Source organism: Jaculus jaculus, chromosome 1 (genome assembly GCF_020740685.1).
Source record: "Jaculus jaculus isolate mJacJac1 chromosome 1, mJacJac1.mat.Y.cur, whole genome shotgun sequence".
Lineage (NCBI taxonomy): Eukaryota > Metazoa > Chordata > Mammalia > Rodentia > Dipodidae > Jaculus > Jaculus jaculus.
This window is the reverse complement of record NC_059102.1, coordinates 67130000-67150308: the sequence shown is the minus strand read 5'-3', so window position 1 is coordinate 67150308 and position 20309 is coordinate 67130000. Positions and strand designations below refer to the sequence as shown.

The 20309-nt window shown below is 34.8% G+C and overlaps 1 protein-coding gene across 4 annotated transcripts in view; it reads right to left on the bottom strand.

The window, feature by feature from the left end:
- Positions 1–20309, bottom strand: part of Vps13a (vacuolar protein sorting 13 homolog A) — a 203548-nt gene that overhangs the window by 132411 nt on the left and 50828 nt on the right. For all 4 annotated transcript variants that reach the window (XM_045155616.1, XM_045155629.1, XM_045155618.1 and 1 more), the window contains exons 18-24: positions 18456–18642; positions 18259–18373; positions 14009–14145; positions 11300–11432; positions 7509–7626; positions 2551–2686; positions 71–155 (exon numbers count right to left, since the gene is read on the bottom strand). In XM_045155616.1, coding sequence (XP_045011551.1) covers positions 71–155; positions 2551–2686; positions 7509–7626; positions 11300–11432; positions 14009–14145; positions 18259–18373; positions 18456–18642 — 911 coding nt within the window. The remainder of the gene's footprint in view (positions 1–70; positions 156–2550; positions 2687–7508; positions 7627–11299; positions 11433–14008; positions 14146–18258; positions 18374–18455; positions 18643–20309) is intronic.

Below are 20309 nucleotides of genomic sequence, written 5' to 3'. Positions count from 1 at the left end.
TGAAGCAATGCAAATTATTTTAATTATATATGTACAATAAGGAAATTTTCCTAAAGCACTTTCACTTTACCATCATCAGTAACAGAGGGAATTTCCAAAAGAGGAATTATTTTCTGAGAAATCTGTGTTGTTGGCAAAGAAGTAGATACTTGAGTCTGAAAGAAAAGCAATTCACTGTCAATTAGCATAAAGATCTGTTATTAAAGACTGTGAAAAAATTTTGTCAAAAGCTGCTCAATTCAACTATCTAAGAAGTAAATTACAAAATGCAAAGTTAAAGAAGTGTTTTGAGGGCTGGAGAGATGGCTTAGTGGTAAGGTGCTTGCCTGCAACACCTAAGAACCTAGGTTCAATTCCCCAGAACCCACATGAGTCAGATACACAACGTGGCACATGCAGCTGGAGTTTGTTTACAGTGGCTGAAGGTCCTAGCACACCCATATATTCATATTCTCTCTCCCTCTCCCTCTCCTTCTCTCTCTCTCTCTCTCTGTCTCTCTTTCTCTCTCTTTCTCTCTCTCTCTCTCTCTCTCTCACACACACACACACACACACACACAAAATCTGCCTCTATCTTTCTATAAAATAAATAAAACAAAATTTGAAAAAAATAAAGAAGTGTTTTTATTTAACAGGCGAATATGCTCAAAGTGCTTTATATACTTGCATGAAAGTGGCTTTGTGTAATCCAGTATGATACCACTTAATAAAGCAATAGGTTTTTAAAAATAATTTGAAGACTAAACATAAATTGTAGAACTGTTGTAATAACTTCCCAATAATAATTTGTGGGAAGGAATAAATCTTAGATATTTTAGCTCAACATTTTACTAAAACAGGAAACCACTGCCAGGACTATAATAAACATTCAAATATTCAGGAGAAAAAGGACAGTATATGATCAGATGATCCTCAAATCTATTGGGAGAAGGAGTTCTTTACAATATTTTGACAATTTTATTTCAAATATGAAATTACAACAAACCCAGAAAAACATCAAAGAAAGATGGAATAGAAAAGGACATATCATATACAAAAAACCATGAAGAAAAAATAACTTTATAAAAAAGGAAAAGCTTCATGCATAGTAAAAATAAGAGAATATATCTAATAAATAAGCAATATAAAAAATTTCACAATCAGAAAATCATAATGCAATAGAAAAAAAATGCTTCCAGCTGGGTATAGTGGCACTTGCCTTGGATTGCCATGAGCTTGAGGCCACCCTGAGACTACATGGTGAATTGCAGGTCAGCCTGGGCTAGAGCAAGATACTACCTTTAAAACATACACACACACACACACACACACACACACACACTTCCAAATAGAGAAATTGAAGCAGTCATTAAACTGAACCAGCATGTTCTTATAATGAACAAATTAAAACCAACATTTTTCTCAGAATAAAATGTTAACAATTGATTACTCAAGACTTAAGTAGAGACAAAGACATTCATTCACTGCTTATGATGTATAAATACTCAAGTTAGCAAAAGAAACCTGACAAAATTTTAAAAATACACACTTTTCATCAACAATTCCACTTTTAGGAATTTATCTTGTGAAGAAAAGTATGACCAAATATATGTAGAAAAAAGTTCAAGGCAGTACTTTTCATAATTTAAAAATATATACATTTATTTATTTATTTGAGAGAGACAGATAAATAATGGACACAACAGGGCCACTAGCCACTACAATCAAAACTCCAGCCGCATGTACCTCCTTGTGCATTTGGCTGATATGGGTTCTGAGAAATCAAACTTAGGTCCTCAGCCTCTGCAGACATGCACCTTAACCACTAAGCCATCTCTCCAGCCCACTCTTCACAATTTTAAACACTAGTAACAGTATGAATGTCCAACACAATTATGTGGCCATGAAAAATAATCACCTAGATCTCTATGTGCTAATATGAAAATACCAAACTCTATAACATATATGATTATAATGCTAAACAGTAAGTATAATGAACATGGTTATTTAAATTTTAGGAAGATCAGAAAATACATACATATATATGGAAATGTACCTCTGTGTGGCATTTGCTTACTAGTATAGTGCTATAAATATTTTCTAAAAAGCAGTGGAGCAGTGGTTAAGAGTGTTACTTTTTTTTTAAACATTTCTATTTATTTGCAAGCAGAAAGACAGAGAGAGAGGAGGAGAGGGAAAAGTGAAGGGAAAGACAATGGCTATGTCAGGGCCTCTAGTGGATGTAAATGAGTTCCAGATGCACACACCATTTTGTGCAACTGGTATTACAAAGGTACGGGGGAATTTGAACCTGGGCCATTAGGCTTTGCAAGCAAGTGTCTTAGTCACTCAGGCATTTCTTCAGCCCAACAGTGTAACTATTAAGGAGAGAGTCAGAGGCTATCAGAATAAGGATAGAGAGCTTAAACTTCACACATTTCTCAACTATGTGCACTTTCTAACATTTTATCTATTTCTTTCATGGTGCAAAATCATTTCATATGAAATCTTGTTGTTTCAAATACTAGTTTTTGAAAATACAATCTTTCTTAATTCTGAAAATAACATTACCTGATATTTGACAGGGGCAGGTTTATCAATTACTGGTTCAGGTTTTGGAATACTTTCAATCAACTGCATAATCCCTTCAAGTTTATTATCCGAGATTCGTAGAGAAACAAGAGGTAGCTTTCCAGAGATCTTAAATCTGTTTATAAAAGACAGGAATTATAGAGGAACCTTCATTCTGATTTAAGTGCACCAATTAAGTGAGAAGATGGGGTGGGGATACAGCTCAGGGATAGAGACTTTACTAAGCATGACCAAGGCCCTGGATTCAATGCTGAAACATACACACACACACACAAAAAAAAAAAAAAAAAAAACAGGGAGGAAGAAAAGAAAGACTGAACCCCTCAAATTATAGAAGAAATATAACCATTCATGACTTTATTAACTAAATATCATTATAATTTCTATCTCACTTTATAAATCAGATTATAAAAGTATCGTCCCTCCATTTTTAGAGACTTATCTTCTAACATTACTTATTTAATTTATTGTCTCTGTTAGCCAGATACAGATGACAGCTACTAACTACAAAGTATCTTTCACATAGAAGGCAAGGCGCTGAAGTTCTTTATCTGCATCACTAGAAGCAGTCCTCCAAACACAACCTACTTCTACTCCGTACTGCTTGTATGTCCCCACATGCACATGGGTCCTATAAGAAAACCTAGGCTTAGCAAGTTCAGATAATGGGTTCAAGAGAATCTATCTCCAAAATGAATACTCAAAACCAAATACAAGTGTTTTATTTTTTAATTGTTTTGGCTGTCTTCTTTGCTAATGGATATAAGATAAAGAATTTAAAAGAAATATGACAAAGATATAGAACACATTCACTCATCATTTCAACAATGCATTTTCCTTAAAATTTACATTTTCAAGTTAAGTATTTTGACTACTAATGCTTTCTTTATAAAAATAAAGGGCTGGAGAGAAGGGTTCAATAGTTAAAGGTACATACTTGCAAAGCCTGGTAGTCCAGATTCAACTTGCCAGTACCCACGTAAAGCCAGATCCACTAAGTGGAACATGCGTCTAGAGTTCGTTTGTAGTGGCAAGAAGCCCAGGCATACCTGTACTCACTCTCTCTGCCTCTTCCTCTTTAATGTGTTTTTATCCAAAGTCAATGTGCCTAAATTCTTTCAGAAAACTATAATCTTTCTAAACTTCTAAAGCCTAAATATTTATCACTAATACTATATATCTGGCTTAACTTAATCACACAATTTGAGATCAGTCCAATAAATACATCAAAATATTTCAATGTTTTAAAATATTTAAGATGTACAAGCTGAAGATGGCAAACACCAAATTATTGCCTATTTGAATATCATTTTATTATTCTTATTTAGCTGAAACTTTAAAGGTAAGTTACTGATACTGTAGAGTTTCAGGATTTGATAAACATCATTTATCTTACAAAATAGAAACCAAAACTACTTTTCAGATACCATCTTTCTTAGTCATTATTCCTACCTTGACAATACACATTATCAATATACAGGGAGATCTTAATCATATAATTTAATTCTTTTTTGTTTGTTTGTTCTTTTTGTTTTTCTAGGTAGGGTCTTACTCTAGCTCAGGCTAACCTGGAATTCACTCAAGCTTGAATTCACAGAGATCCTTCTACCTCTGCCTCCTGAGTGCTGGGATTAAAGGTGTGTACCAGCATGCCCAGCAAATATGTATTAATTCTTGCTATGTGGTACCTATCCCTTACATGTAAGACATACATTTTCTCTAATCATGCTTTAATTGACAGAGTAAACCCAAAGAAAGATAAGCTGCCTTTCTTATCTCAGAAAACTATTTTTTCCTTATTTTTGTATCCTAAAAGTCCTATATTACAGGAAATAAGAGGAGGGATAACTACAATATCAGCCAAAACAGATCATGTAAAAAACTATTACAGGACAAAGAAGAATACCATGTAATAAAATAAGATCATTTAAATTAAAAAAAAGAAAAACAAAAAATTATACTGATAATAATTCAATTTGCAGCATTAATAATTAAAAAAATCACAAACTTATTTGCTCTTTATCAAAGATTAGAAAACATTACATAAACTATTGGACAGGAATAAATAAACAGAGAGACATTTGTAAAGATATGCAAGAATTTTAACCTTGCCTCGTAAATCAAACCACATGTAAAGGCAAGTTTTTTAAAAAATCTGAGTCAGAGGTATGAGGATCGCTGTGAGTTGAAAGCCACCCTGATAATACATAATAAATTCCAGGTCAGCCTTGGCTAGAGCAAGACCTCACCTCAAAAATCAAAAAACAAAATAAAATAAAATAACCCATATTATACAGAATATATTTTTTAAATATTTTGACTACTTTATTTGGCAGACAGAGAACAAAAGACAGACATAAAGAGAGTGAATATGGGGCTAGGTGTGGTGGCACATGCCTTTACTCCCAGCACTTGGAAGGTCGAAGTAGGAGGATCGCTATAAATTCGAGGCCACCCTGAGACTACATAGTGAAGTCCATGTCATCCTAGGCTAGAGTGAGACCCTACCTTGAGCAACAACCCCCCCCCAAAAAAGAAGAGTGTGTGAATATGAGTGTGCCAAGGCCTCCTGCCACTGCAAACAAACTCCAGATACATGTGCTACTTGATCTCTTTGGCTTTACATGAGTGCTAGGGAATTTAATCCGAACAGTCAGGCTTTACAAGCAAGCGCCTTTAACTGCTGAGTCTTGTTTCCAGCTCTAGAATGGCTTTTATTTCCTCTCAAAAACTAGAATGTAGACATTTCACTGCTGCAAGACTCAGTATATTTTGATTTCTTAAGAGAAAGAAAAGAAAGCCTAAAAAAACAAGATTAAGGACACTGCACAGTGTCTACTATTAGGCAGAGTCATTACAAGTTAAAGTTCAACAACAAGGTGCCTCGTTAGCGCAGTGGGCAGCACGTCAGTCTCATAAAGTTCAACAACAACAAAAAAGGAATGGGATAAACAACCAGAGAAGGCTTTATAGAGGAGATGGTGTCTCTATTCTCAACAAGGGAGTAAAAATCAGCCAAAATGTGGCGGGTTGTGGGGGGGCCTCTCCTTTTCAAAGTCAGAAGTATAAGTGATAAAAACAAGGTTCATATCAAATAGCACATGGGAAAAGATTGAAACTGACCTAATTCCCTTTCTTCTTCTTACACTTTCGCACTATCTTGTGAGTATTCTCTTATGACTTTGCTAGTAACAGTTCTCCTGAAATTATAAACTAGTAACTTGTTAGATGAGTTTTTGTCAAAATTTGAAAATAGTCTTTCTGTTGAAGGCTGGATATTTACTTACACGTAAGACAAAAGGTGTTGGTAGCAAGAAGAGGTGAAATGGCTACTCATGATAAAACTAGATGTCAATCAGCTATATAGTCTGCTCTAGTTCAGCAGACTCCTCTACTTAGAATTCTGGACTCACAGCTTTCAGCTACAGTAAGACGGATTTTTTACAGGATCAAAAGCATAAAACTATGCCTATGTCAATTGATAAAGAAAAGTTTCTATGTGTAACTAAAACTAAGTTGGTACCGATTTTAAGCAGAATGTAAAACCGTCAGGATTTTACATATCATCTCTAAATAATAATCACAAAGAACACATCTATAAAGTAAACAAAAATGGAAATGAGAAAAGAATCAATATAATTATTCCCAAATACAAAGGAAGATAGTTATACAGGAAATGAGGGACAAAACAAGCTCTAAGACTCAGAAAACAAGTAGACCAATGAAAAAATTTCCCTATTAGCATTTAAACACAAATGTTTTAAACTTCCCAATCAAAAGGCATCAATTAACAAAACAGGTAAAACGGAAAGATCCAATAATATGCTATCTAAAAGAGACTCACTTTAAGGAAAATGCACACATACTTCTAAAGTAAAAGTACACAGAGAGATGGCTCAGCAAGTTAGAGCATTTGCCCCTTTTAAGCATGAGGACTTGAATGGGCCTGGCACTACCCCAGCCAAATTTCCCAGTGTCCACATAAACAGTTGGACATGGCCACATATGCTTGTAGCCCAATTATTGTGCGGCTCAAGAACCAGAGAATCACTGGGGCTTACTGACCTTTGAATATAGCATCTCAATCTCAAAAAAGATATACACTAATAAGTGAGAGGAGATAACCATTGTCCTCTTCTGGCGACGGCAAGAATGTGCACGCACTTGTAGCATGCACATATGCACACACAAGTGCAAACGCCACATGCACACATCCCATCACATATACCACACACATATTCCACACACATGCATGTACACACACACACACATGTATATACACAATCAAAAAATTGAAAGAATGCCAAAAGATAGCCATACAAATCACCACAAAAAGAGAGTCAAAACAGATTTCAACTCAAAAATTATTACAAAGAACACAGGGAAATAAAAGAAGATCACTTTAACTTTGATAGCTGATGTAACAATTATGAACACATATGGAAGAAACATTAGAACTCAAAAGTACATAAATACTGACTAAATTAAGGGGAATATACAACTCTCTAACAATAAGAGACTCTCAATTAAGAAGTAATAACAACAATAACATTTTAAAAACAAGTAATTCAGGGATAAACCTTAATGATACTAAGGGAAGTAATCCAGACAAAAATAGGGAAATATTATGATTGAACTTATATAAATTCATAAAGGCAAAACATAAAATATTTCAGTTTCCAGTGGCTGAGGCAAGGTAAAATAGACTTTTATATTTAAAATGTATGAAGCTTCAGTTTGAAAGATGACAAAGCTCTAAGAATGGAGGGCTGTAAAACACGTGTTTATTTAATGACAATCAACTATACACTTAAAAATTGTTTACATGACAAGTGCCATGTTCTGCATATTTTATTAACAAAAAACAAAATATGGTGTTTTCAAAATGCAGAATAACTATGAAAAATCTGCACTCACAGGGAACAGATAATACATACTTGGGCATCTTGATATCCATGAAAACCATGGCTTTAGAGAGTTCCACATTGACATGCATAGGTACTAATATGTGCTGTGTAGATACATTCAGTTTTCGTGCTTCTTTCCAATTATCACCTAATTACAAAAAAAGTTCATGTTTAATTTTAGCCATCTGACTAATATGCAAAACCTAAAATTATCTGACAATCACATTGCTAATCAGATATTCTACCTCCACAATAACATGGAAAAGTTTGGAGTGGAGGAATTTCTTTAACAGTAACTAGTAAATGCATTGTTCTTAGAAATGTTTAACTTTAATTCTGACAGTGATTTATTGTCATTTTAGATATATGAAGCTCACAACTTTCCTATGAGTAATGTGACAAGGCTAAAGCTGAAATTCATAGCCAGACCTACAAACATAAAACCTTCAAGCAACTTTCACTGCAGTGTTACAACCCAAATCTTAAACAAGAGAATGGTTCATTAATAGACAGCATAGCTTTAAAACATAATATTCAAAAGAAAAACCACAAATTCTTGTGCCAAATATATTACTGGTAAAAGAAAGATATCTTGATAGAAAACTGTGTATCAAGGTTGGGAGGGGAGATGTATATCTGAAATCTAGCAGTTAGTAGACAAAGGAGGATTATGAGTTAAGGCCAGCCTAGATTAAGTAGCAAAACCCCATCTCAAAAAAAAAAAAAAAAAAAAAAAGTATAACACTGCATAGACAACTCCATATACTAAAGAATATATACAATAAAAATCACAGAAATGTGATATATACTGAGGTTTTAGTAATTTTTGTGTCTCATCTGAATTGTACAAATTTTCCAAAACAGGTATAATACTTATAATCAAAAGAAAAAACTAAGATTTTTAACATGATTAGGTCTGGGAGTGATCTCACACAGGGTACCTGACTAGCATACATAAGGTCGTGTGTGTGTGTGTGTGTGTGTGTGTGTGTGTACGTGTGTTTCAAGAGCAGGAGGATCGCTGGGCATGGTGGCCCACACCTTTAATTCCAGCATGCAGGAGACAGAGGTAGGAGGATCGCAGTGAGTTTGTGGGCACCCTGAGACTACATAGTGAATTCCAGGTCAGCCTGGGACAGAGGGAAACCCTACCTCAAAAACAAAACAAACAAATAAAAAAAGAATAGCAGTATCTGTCTATATAAACTGTACTTAATTTCATATATACTCCCTTCATTTGAACTTTAATAACTCTATAAGGAAAAAATTCTCAGTATTACAAAATAAGCCAACGAAAGATTCAACTACCTGAGATTAGCAATGCAATCAATTTTATCACTTTTTTTTAAAAAAGAATTGCATCAGTACTGAGAAAAACAAAGTAATTTTTCACTTCCAATTTTCAAATCAAACATGTATTTTGAAGCATATGTTCACTATTTTTGACAACTATAAAAATAATCACAATGTCAATATAATTTGCTCAGAAAGCTATTTAAGAATAATTTGTGAGGGAGGGTATTACCATGGGATTTTGTTAAGAACAATTCTAATAATCTTAAGACAATAGAAAATTTTAAATTTTCATTTAATCTTAAAGATTAAAAATTATTTATTTATTTATTAGCAGAGGAGGCACCAGCATCTCTTGTTGCTGGAAACAAACACCTGTCCAGCTTTAAGCCAGTGATTGGGGAACTGAACTCTGACCAGCAGACATTGCAAGAGGCTTTAATTGCTGAGCCATTTCCCCAGCCCTCTTAACAATTTTTGAGCTGGGCATGGTGGTGCATGCCTTTAATCCCAGTTCTCAGGAATCTGACGTAGGAGAATCTTTGTGAGTTCAAGGCCATCCTGAGACTAACAAGTGAATTTCAGGTCAGCCTGGGTTAGAGTGAGACCTAGCCTCAAAAAAAAAAAAAAAAAAAAAAGAATAGGTTTTTGACAAAGCACCTCAATATCTTAAATATTAACTTCAGTATGGTTCATGGACTTCAAAAACATGTGAACAAATGTATCATTCAAATGTACCAAAATGATATAAACTACCTCAAAAGTAACTTAGGGTTTTTGAAAATAACTTCCTTTTTCAACTCAATGTACATTCCTTTAACATAATAAAAAGAGAAGTCAAGTACATTATCCTAAAGCATACAACATTAAAGAAAGAAGCCAGGCATGTTGCACACGCCTTTAATCCCAGCACTTGGGAAGTAGAGGTAGGAAGATCATCATGAGTTTGATGCAAGCTTGAGACTACAGTAAATTCTAGGTCAACCTGGGCTAAAACAAGACTCTACCTTGAAAAACAAAACTAACTAACAAACAAAAGAATATTATAGTCATATATGAATTAATTAATAACAATTATTTTGGCTTCTTATTGCTGCTTCTAGCAATATCTTCTAATATTGCTATATATCTGAATAATATCTGAAGCATGGCCATACACATACATACAAATGTCTAAAACAGCAAGTTCTGCTGAGTGATCTGAAGGGACTCAGAAACAGCATGGCAGGACGGAAAGAGACCCACATGCATCTCAAGCCTCCCATAACTACTTTAGCAGATCCTGTCAAGTGAATTTCACACTCTCTCTCATAAGAAACTAAAACCAGAAAAAAAACTATAATCGTTTGGCATTAAGTTCTGTCTAGGATGGTGAACCTTCTAGATGCTATGTGCTATCCTTAGTCTTGCTGATCAGATCCTGTAGACTTGTTGGCGATGTCCTTAAGAATACTGTGTAATACAAAGATCACTTGTGTAAGTGTCAACCTTTGAACAAGACTGAAAAAAAAATTATTGGTAAAGAGTAGGATTTCTCACTTCTTTCTGGGTGCTCTCTAGTAGCATGCTTGACTTCAACTCACTAGCTGCTAGGAATTTCCTTGACACCCACCTATCATAATTAACAATCAAAAATGTTTCCAGAAATTAACCAACTTTTAGGTATTTTTTTTTTCCTTTTTTGGTTTTTTGAGGTAGGGTTTCACTCTAGCCCAGGCTGAGCTGTCATCTCAGAGTGGCCTCAAACTCTTGGTGATCCTCCTACTCTGCCTCCCAAGTGCTGCAATTAAAGGCATGCACCACCACACCAGGCTCTAGCTAGGTATTTTTGAGGGGTGGCCAAAATTTATGATTGCAGGCATGCATAACCTTTGAAAATATGATATGACACTCTCATCTACAAAGTACATACAATTAAAATACAAAAAATCTGGGTTTTTTGCATGTAGTACATGTGGTATAAGACCGTGCATAGGTGGTATGTTTATGTATGTACAGGAGCGTGCCTATGCATGTACTTGGGAGGCCAGAGGAGAATTTTGGGTTTCCTTCCTCTATTGCTCCTATGTCACAGATGGGTATCTGTCCCAGAACATGGAATGGTGGTTTTCATGTGCCCCAGAAATTCTCCAATCTCTACTCTCTACTGGGGTTACAGACGTGCAGCTAGCTGTTCATATGGGTTCTGGGGAGTTGAACTCAAGTTGTTTCAAGCCCCTTTAGGCCCTCATGCTTATTGCAAGCATTCTTACCCACCCATACACCTTCTTAGTCTTCTTATACTGTTTAAAGTAAATTTATGATTTTGTGTTGGGCACCATTCATAGCTATCCTTGGCTGCATGTAGCCATCAGTCCATAAGTTAGAAATACCTGTGAGTGACTAGGCAATGTTTATAAATGATTATAATTTAAAACTACCAAAGTTCTCATCATTTATATTTATCTTTATATGCATCTTCAAAAAAGGGTCTAAAAACTTAATTAATCACTGTAGCAAAATTAATCACTGATGTACTTTATACTTACCTGCTCTACTGTAAAGCAGCTGTATGCTTGTAAGATGAACATCAAAAGAATCATAAGCTCTGTGCATTATCTCTTCAAGGTTGGCCCCACCTTGCTTCACATCTGGTAATTCCGAACGAGTTTTACTTGTCACCTTCAAGTTAATTTCAATAGCTTAGACTAGGTAAAGTATTTCAAAATATAAGTAAAAATCTTTTTATTCCTCAGATCTCTAATATAACAACAGGAAAGGATAAATTCATAAACATTTACTTAAAAGGTTAGCCTAAGCCGGGCGTGGTGGTGCACGCCTTTAATCCCAGCACTTGGGAGTCAGAGGTAGGAGGATCACCATGAGTTCGAGGTCACACTGAGACTACATATGGAATTCCAGGTCAGTCTGAGCTAGAGTGAGAACCTACCTCGAAAAAAAAAAAAAGACTAGAAAGGTTACTATTCATGAAATATGTAATGGGAAGAGGCATAGCATAAAATGATTTTGTATATACTAAGTTATATTTCCTATTTACTTATATTAAAAGAGATGAACCAAGACAGTTCTAGAAAATAATACATCTTTTTTTACTTGCATGTGGTATGTGTGTGTGTGTGTGTGTGTGTATATATATATTTGTCCTTAAACATTTCACAGATTACTCCACATAAAGATCTTATCTATGTGGGGATGGATAGATGGCTCAGCAGTTCATGCACTTGCCTGCAAACCTAACTAATCAGGTTCAATTCCCAGTAGCTATGTAAAGCCATATGCACAAAATGTTACATGCATCTGGAATTCGTTTGCAGTAGCTAGAAGTTCTGGTTTGTTCATTCTTTCTTTCTCTCTGTGCTCACAGGTAAATAATCTTTAAAAAGAGATCTTATCTACATATATACATGTATGTACATGTATAAAATACTATACTCTTAATAAATAAATAAACATGATACTCTATTTTATATAACTCATGTGAAAACTGTCCAAAGTGATTATCTCTGAAAGATAATGAATTTTATGTAATAGGTTGAACAAATGACTTAAATGTTACAAAATTAAGTAGATACACTTATTCCTCAACTTATGCTCATACTATCTTTACCCTCACAATAATTTCACATAACAAAGTTAAAATATAAATAATTAGCTATAGAAATTTTATAAATATAAACCCCAGTGGTCTACATAAGAGCTAAGTGAAAAGTAACAATGAAGAAATTTTTAAAAAAATGAATGTATTTTTAAAAGAGAGAATGTTGGGCTGGAGGGATAGCTCCATGGTTAAAGGCACTTGCTTGCAAAGCCTGACTTCTTGGGTTCAATTACTTAGCACATGCATCTGGAGTTTGTTTATGGTGGCAGGAGGCCCTGGCACATCCATACTCACTCACTCTGCCTCTTTCTCTATCTCTCAAACAAATAAATAAAATTTTAAAACAGAAGATATCAAGAAAAGGTTTAGACAGCCAGAAAAATTATTCCACTATAAATTGTTGTAGAAATTCTTCTACACTTAAAAGACTTAAGAGTGGTATGGTCAAACAGATTTTAATGACAGAACTATTCTGAAGCTATGTTGTCCAACACAGTAGTCACTAGCCAGTTTTAAATATTAAGAACTTAGTAGGAAGTCAGGTGTGGTGGTACATGCCTTTAATCCCAGCACTTGGGAGGCAGAGGTAGGAGGATCACTGTGAGTTTGAGGTTTCCCTGAGACTACACAGTGAATTCCAGTCAGCCTAGGCTAGTAGGAATTTAATTTTTAATGTATTTATCTTTCATTAATTTCAATTCTGACATGTAACAAATGGGTACTATATTGAACTGTTCATATCTAGAAATTTGAAAAGGAATTTCCCCTTAAATTTTGGGAAGAAAAATGTTATAACTGATTGAAAAAGGAAATGGCTTACATAAATATAAGATAGTCTGTTGATTTAAGACCACTTAATATAATTATTAAAATGCTAATGCTGAGTAATATATGTACAAAATTCAGAAAGATGATTATTTCCAGAATTCTTTCCTTTCTATACGCTTAATCAAATAAGACTTAAATTGAAAAGGAAATAAACTTGTTGAGCCTGACTCTCAAATTCTCTATGTATAGTTCTTAAGTTTATCCCTGACCTGAAGAGCTCAATTGGTCATGTGGCTTTTAGAAATATACATTGAAACTGGGGAGATGGTAAGATAGTAACATGCTTGCAGATCAAGCATGAAGACCATATGTCTGGCATGGTGGTGCCTGCCTGTTATCCTAGTGCTTGGGATTGGGAGGTGGTGACAGGTAGAGCATTGTTATTTATTGGCAAGCCTACCTGCTGAATTTTTGAGTTCTGATCTTAGTAAGAAGTTGTCCCCATAAATAAGGTAGAAAGTTGAAGATGAAGACACCCAGTGTTAACCTTGGCTTCCATTTGTTCATATGCATCCACACACATGCACACCCACATACATACAAACATAAACACCAAAAATACATAGAAAGCAAAACAATATGACAGGAAAGAAATTTAGGAAGAAGGAAAGAAACTACCTAATTAAATGAAATGTCATTTTATTCACCAACAAGGGATATTTCTCAAATCCTTATAGTACTACAAATTTAAATATGCATAAGCCTAACTAAATTACCTAAAACCAAAGTACATTTTAAACAAAGTTAACATACTACATGCTTTGATGAATTATTATTATTAGTTATAAATATTATTAATCAAATAGTATACCTTTAGGTGACCAAGATCCAAAAGAAGAAGATTTGATGTAGGACTAAAAATTCCATCCTGTGGGACAATAATATATGAAGCCTTCAAATTAATTCGTAGATCAAGAACTTTCTGTGTTTCAATAATATATAGCAGACCTGTAGAAAATTTAAATTTCTGCAATGAGTACTTTCTGTAAATTACTTTTACTAAAACAAAGCAGGACATTTATACACATGTGAATTGAGAATACAATTTTAAAATTAAAAAATAGGTATTTAATTTTTAAATAACCTAGAGCAGAGTTTTTCCTATTTAAAGTATTTATTGATCAATTAAATTAAATTAAATTTGTTGATCATTAAGTCATGATACAAAATTAATGAGATTCACCTCCCCCCAAAAAACGTTTTTACCCAGAAACACAATATAGATCCAATTTGAGATAAAAAATACAGACCTAAAAAAAATGGTATAAAAAATTTACTCATATACTATTAGAACGTGTATAGATTCTTCCCTATTTATAAGTTAAATACAGCTACATCTATTACACTTAACAATTCTTAGTTTAACAATTTCATTCGGAAACAGACAAAAGTCAATAAGCTGGCTTCTACAAAATCATATGTAAACCAGAAAAAGCAATAAACCAGGGTTCTCTATCTCTTAGATACTTCATTCATTTGGGAAATCGTGCTTCAATAAATTTAGTTCATTGCCCTGCATGCATTTCATCTATTTTATGTTTCTAGGTCCACTATCATGTTTTAAACCTAATGATTTATACTGTATGAGATGGAAACCTCACCATATACAAAATAATCTATCCACAGTCATCAAATCAGGTTTAATAAACATAAAGATATTTTGAATTATAATGATTTAAAGATGTGATAGTCAAAAAGAATACCTAACTTTAAAAAGACAAAAGTAAACAAATTAAAAAACTATACAAGGGTCATCCTGAGTAGAATTTTCATTTCAATTATGGGCAATAAAATTCTGCAAAAAGTAACACTGAAAAAAAACAAGTTATTTCTTTACTGTATAAGCCCTGATATTCCACTCAAGAGTATGTGTAGTTTATTACTTATTATTTTTGACTGTGAAGGGTCACAAGCGTATTATATGAGAAGAGCAGTCATTAAATCAATGAATTCTTGCTAGAAAAGTTCTAGTTTATGAAGTGATTCAGAAGGTTCGATGTTGAAGTAGTTGATGATATTTCTATTTGGAAATATTGAGTCCTATTGTATTGTGACCCAAAAGCCAAAACTCCAGAAAAAAAAAAAGCATTTAGCTATTCTGTGACACCCCACCAATATAATTTTAAAGATATACTTTAATATTTCTTTATTTAGACAGAGAAAGACAGAAAGAAGCAGAGAGAGCAAGAGAGAGAGAGAAAGAGCGAGAACATGGACACATCAGGGCCTCCTGCCACCACAAAGAACTCCATAAGCATGCATTACTTTGTGCATATGGCTTTACTTGAGTGAGTACAAGGTAATCAAATCTGAGCCAATACGGAATGCAAACATGTGCCTTTAACACTAAGCCATCTCTCCAGCCTATTAATAACCTTTTACAAAAGATTAAAGTAAAAAGACATAAAAGTAGTAGGAAGATCAGCATATTTTAATATTACCTTTAATATTAAAGATTTATATTTAAAAACTATGTAGTGTTGGGGCTGGAACAGTTAAGGTATTTGCCGGCAAAGACTAACAACCTAGGTTCAATTCCCCAGCACCCATTAAAGCCAGATGCAGAAAGTGGTGCATGCATATGGAATTCATTTGCAGAGACTATAGGCCCTGGCATACCCATACTTTTCCTCTCTGTATCTATCTGCTTGCAAATAAATATTTTAAAAAAATAGTGAAACTGAAGTAAACCCTTTAAAGGTACTTAGAATAAAGTGATAGATATATAAGTTCCATATACAATAGTAGAGAAAAGTAAAGCTGATACTGAGTGTCACGTACAAGAGATGACTAGCTTGATATACAAAAGTTAGGGAAAGGTACATAAGTAACTCAAAATAATTTGCTAGATGTGATGGCACACAACTTCAATCCCTATACTTGGGGGACAGAGGCAGGAGAATAGCAAATTACAGATTAGCCAGAGCAATGCAGAGCCATCTTGTCTCAATACCAAAAACAAAAATAATAAACATTCAGTTTTGAAATATATGTACATATATAGATAATAGTAGAAATGTGAGAATTATAAAAACTCTGTCATCTTGAAGAAATTCCAAAGGCTTGCCTGAGCAGATGAAACAAGACTGCTTAATAAAAAGGTCTTGGCATTTGCAATATCCTGTAAAAGCAGATTTGGGTGAAATTTTTTCAAATGGAGATAAAAGCTAAGGTGAAGTACTGGTATGAATATTGATCAACAGTTCATCCATAAACATGGAACTTGTAAGTTTCACCAAGGATGTGGATTCAAGTACAGATGGCAGTTTTACTCTTTTGCATGCTAGGCAACAAGGAGCATTTGGACACAACAACATGGCCCTCAAGATTCCCCAGACACTCCATGCTAAGCACTTCTCTATTTTCATCACACAGTTTAAGCATTCTTCAACCTGAGTGTATTTCTTTTATTTGTGTGTGTGTACATATGCACAGCAGGACCTCTTGTAACTGTAAATAAATGCCAAGCACGTACATCACCTTTTCTTTCCCATAGAGCTTATGTGGATAGCTTAAAAACTGAACACAAAATGGCAGGCTTTGCAAGCAAACACCTTTAACTATTAAACCATCTTCCCCAGGACCACCTAAAAATATTTCTGCCTCCACAAATCTCAGTCCTATCCTCTGTAGAAGTCCTATCTTAATTCTCTCTTTTAATGAACCCATTCTTGATTCCACAAACACAATTTTGCTAGAATGCTTTTCTTAAAAATTTATTTTATTTCACAGAGTGCATGCATATAGGTGTGGCAAGGCCTCTTGCCACTGCAAATGAACTACACCACGTTGTCCATGCATCTGGATATATATGGATGTTAGTAGGGAATTAAACCTACACCAGCAGGCTTTGCAAGCAGATGCCTTTAACCAATGAGGCATTGTCCTAGTCCTAGATCGGTTTTTAAGAGAATATGTGGTAGTTTGATTGTAAAATGTGCACTACAGCCTCATATATTTGTAATTTAAGCCTTTTATTCTTGGTACTACCTGGAAAGTTTGTAGAGACTTTGGGTACGATAGCCCAGCCTTACTTGCCACACTTAGCTCACTCTACTTCCTCCTTGCTGGTGACGTGATGTATGCCTATGCTCAAAACTGTAAATTCAAAACAACCCATTTCTTTCCATAAGCTGTTTTTGTTCCTCCATTCTTAACCTTTCAAGTGCTAGGATTAAAGGTGTTATCTTAAAAGACAGGTTTTTTATTATATGTGTAACATTTAGGAAAATACAACATGTTTCCCATGGGATAGATTTCATTGATTCAAAAGTATACTCTGGGCTGGAGAGATGGCTCTGTTATTAAGGAGTATGCCTACAAAAGCCTAATGACCACGGTTCAATTTCCCAGTACCCACATAAAACCAGTTGCACAAATGGCACATGTATCTGGAGTTTGTTTTCAGTGGCTAGAGGCCCTGGCATAACCATTCTTTCAATCTCAAACTCTCAATATCTCTCTCTCCCACTCTCCTCCCTCCTCTGCATACAACTTAAGTGAAATAAATTTAAAAAAAAATTTTTTTTAAGAAAAAGTATGTCCTAGGCACTTTTAGGACATAAGCTTTTTGGTCTTCCTCCTGGAGGCAGGTAGTTACAACCATAGCCTAGTATAGAGAGTTATCTTACCTCTCATTTATGTTGGCTTTGCAAATAAACAAAATTAAACCAAAAAATACAATATATAAAGCAAGAAAATAAATTCTCACAAATTGTAAAATGTTAACATACAGGCCATATCTACAGTAAAATTTTTACTTAAAAACCTAAATTTGAGGCTGGAGATGAATGAACACTTAAGTACACTTGCTGTACAAGCATGGGGGCCTGAGTAAGGTCACAAGAGTTAGACTCTCCAGATCCATATTAACAGCTAGGTGTGGTCAGGCATACTTACAATCACAGTCTCGCAGGGGAGCAGAGAACTGAGAAGTGAGAATCATCAGAGCCCCACAAATTCTGCAATCAGTAAAGAGACTGCAGTTCCAAAGAAAACCAGGCAGAAATTATTTTAAAATACAAGTTTAAAATTTTTATTAATTCACAAAAATTAACTTACCTGTTGCTGTCTTATTTCGAAATTCTTCAAGTTTTGTCAAAGTTGCTGTGGTGAGTTGTGCTAGATGCACCTCTTTTGGGGGTCTGAAGAAGTCCACTATACTATTGACTGTCCTCTGTTAAAATAAGCATCACTAACATAAAGCACAAACTTAAAAAATAGAATTATGTTAAAATGATAATACAGAAAATACTTACTGCATCATAAATTATTTCTAAAGGTTCTGCTTCTATGATACACCTTTGAGCAACAGTTTCATCTAAAGGATTTATCTCAAATGTAATTTGGAAAAGTGACATGTTATCCAAGGAAGTTAGAAGGTAAGGTTTTCTTGAATTGTCTGGTAAGCCAGTAATGTGAAATGAGTCAATTTTAGTTTCAAATCTACATGAAAAATGACAAGACACAAATTAGGATGCAATATAATTTTAAAGAATACTTCAAACTAAAAAAAGAAAGACTAGGTAGGTGGGCACAGTAGTCTGGAGTGAGTAGGCCAGACCCATTTCTGCCCCTTCCTACCACCTAGGTCTAAGTTCCCTGCATGGTCAAGTGTGAGGGCAGGCAAGGAGTAAGTAGGCCAGACCTATTTCTGACTTCTGGTCCCCTCCCTCAGACTGGATCTGAGTTCCTTGCATGGTCAGTGTGTGGGCTCCTCCCACCACCCCAGTCTAGCCTGCCTGCACTAGTCCACGTCCTGGAGGGCTTAGCATGAACTAGGCTAGACCCCGGTTCTTTTGTTCATCCTAGACCCCTGGTCCTGGTAGGTCCCACTGTGCCTTGCTCCGGGAAGCCTGACCCCTGTGTGAGCTGTGGAATCAAGACTTTTGCTCTATTATATTGACTGGACACTAAGTACCAACATCCCTGTTCACCTGAGACACAGGGTGAATGGACCAAGGGACACAAACTTGCTACCTCCTCAATAAAAATAGTCTTCCTAAAATGAGTAGACAACAATGCAAAAAAAGTCAGTGAAAGTCAGAAAATTGAGAGATCTCCACCAAGGATGCTTAGTCCTACTACTCAAGCCTCCAATGAAATCATAGAGAAATCAACAGAAATCCATGCCCCAAATGAAAACACAACCACCAATGAGTTCCTGATAAAAATAAAATAAAAATCGCTGAACTTGAAGCAAACTATCAAAGAACAAACAATCATATCAATGAAATTGAACAGAATCGTCTCCTAAAGCATTCAGCTTTTGACAGTAGGCTTACCTTGATGGAAGAAAATGTTAGAACCCTCCAAAGAGATATGAATAAGCTGAAAGTAAGTCAAGATATGGAAGACCTCAACAAGCAGTTGATTAAACTTAATGAAGATTTGATCAAATGAAAGAATGATCTACAAGAAGCATCAAGAAAACCAGAATTTGAATTGAAATCATACCTCAAAAAAAGAGATGGACACTATACAAAACATCACAACAGAAAACAAAAATCATATAGAATTTATGAAACTTCTCTAGAACCACTCACCAACAGAGTACTCATGTGGAAGACAGAACCTTTGACCTGGAAGATAGGACAGAAGAAATTGATCGCGAGGCCAAAAACATTTCTAAGTTCAAAAAAATCAAGTGAACTGAGTATGAGGGAACTGTGGGACACTAAAATGAACAAACATCTGGATCATGGGCATACCAGGAGGAGAAGAAATCCAGCATCATTCTTCATAGATACTGAAAAAATAATCTCAAAATTGATATGGAATGGCAGAAGGCCTCAGATATACAAACATATCCTCAGCAAAAGAAACACCTCTAGTGGTACCACCATATCTGATCTAAAGCTATATTACAAAGTCACAGTGACAAAAACAGCATGGTACTGGAATAAAAACAGAAACACAGACCAATTGAACAGAATTAAACACCCACACTTTAGGGCAAGCAACAACAGCTGCCTGATCTTTAACAAAGGTGTCAATAATGTAGACTGGAGAAAAGACAGCATCTTCAACAAATGGTGTTGGACAAATTGGATGACCAAATGTAGAAAAATCAAATTAGACCCACTCATTTTGCCATACACAAAACTCAAGTC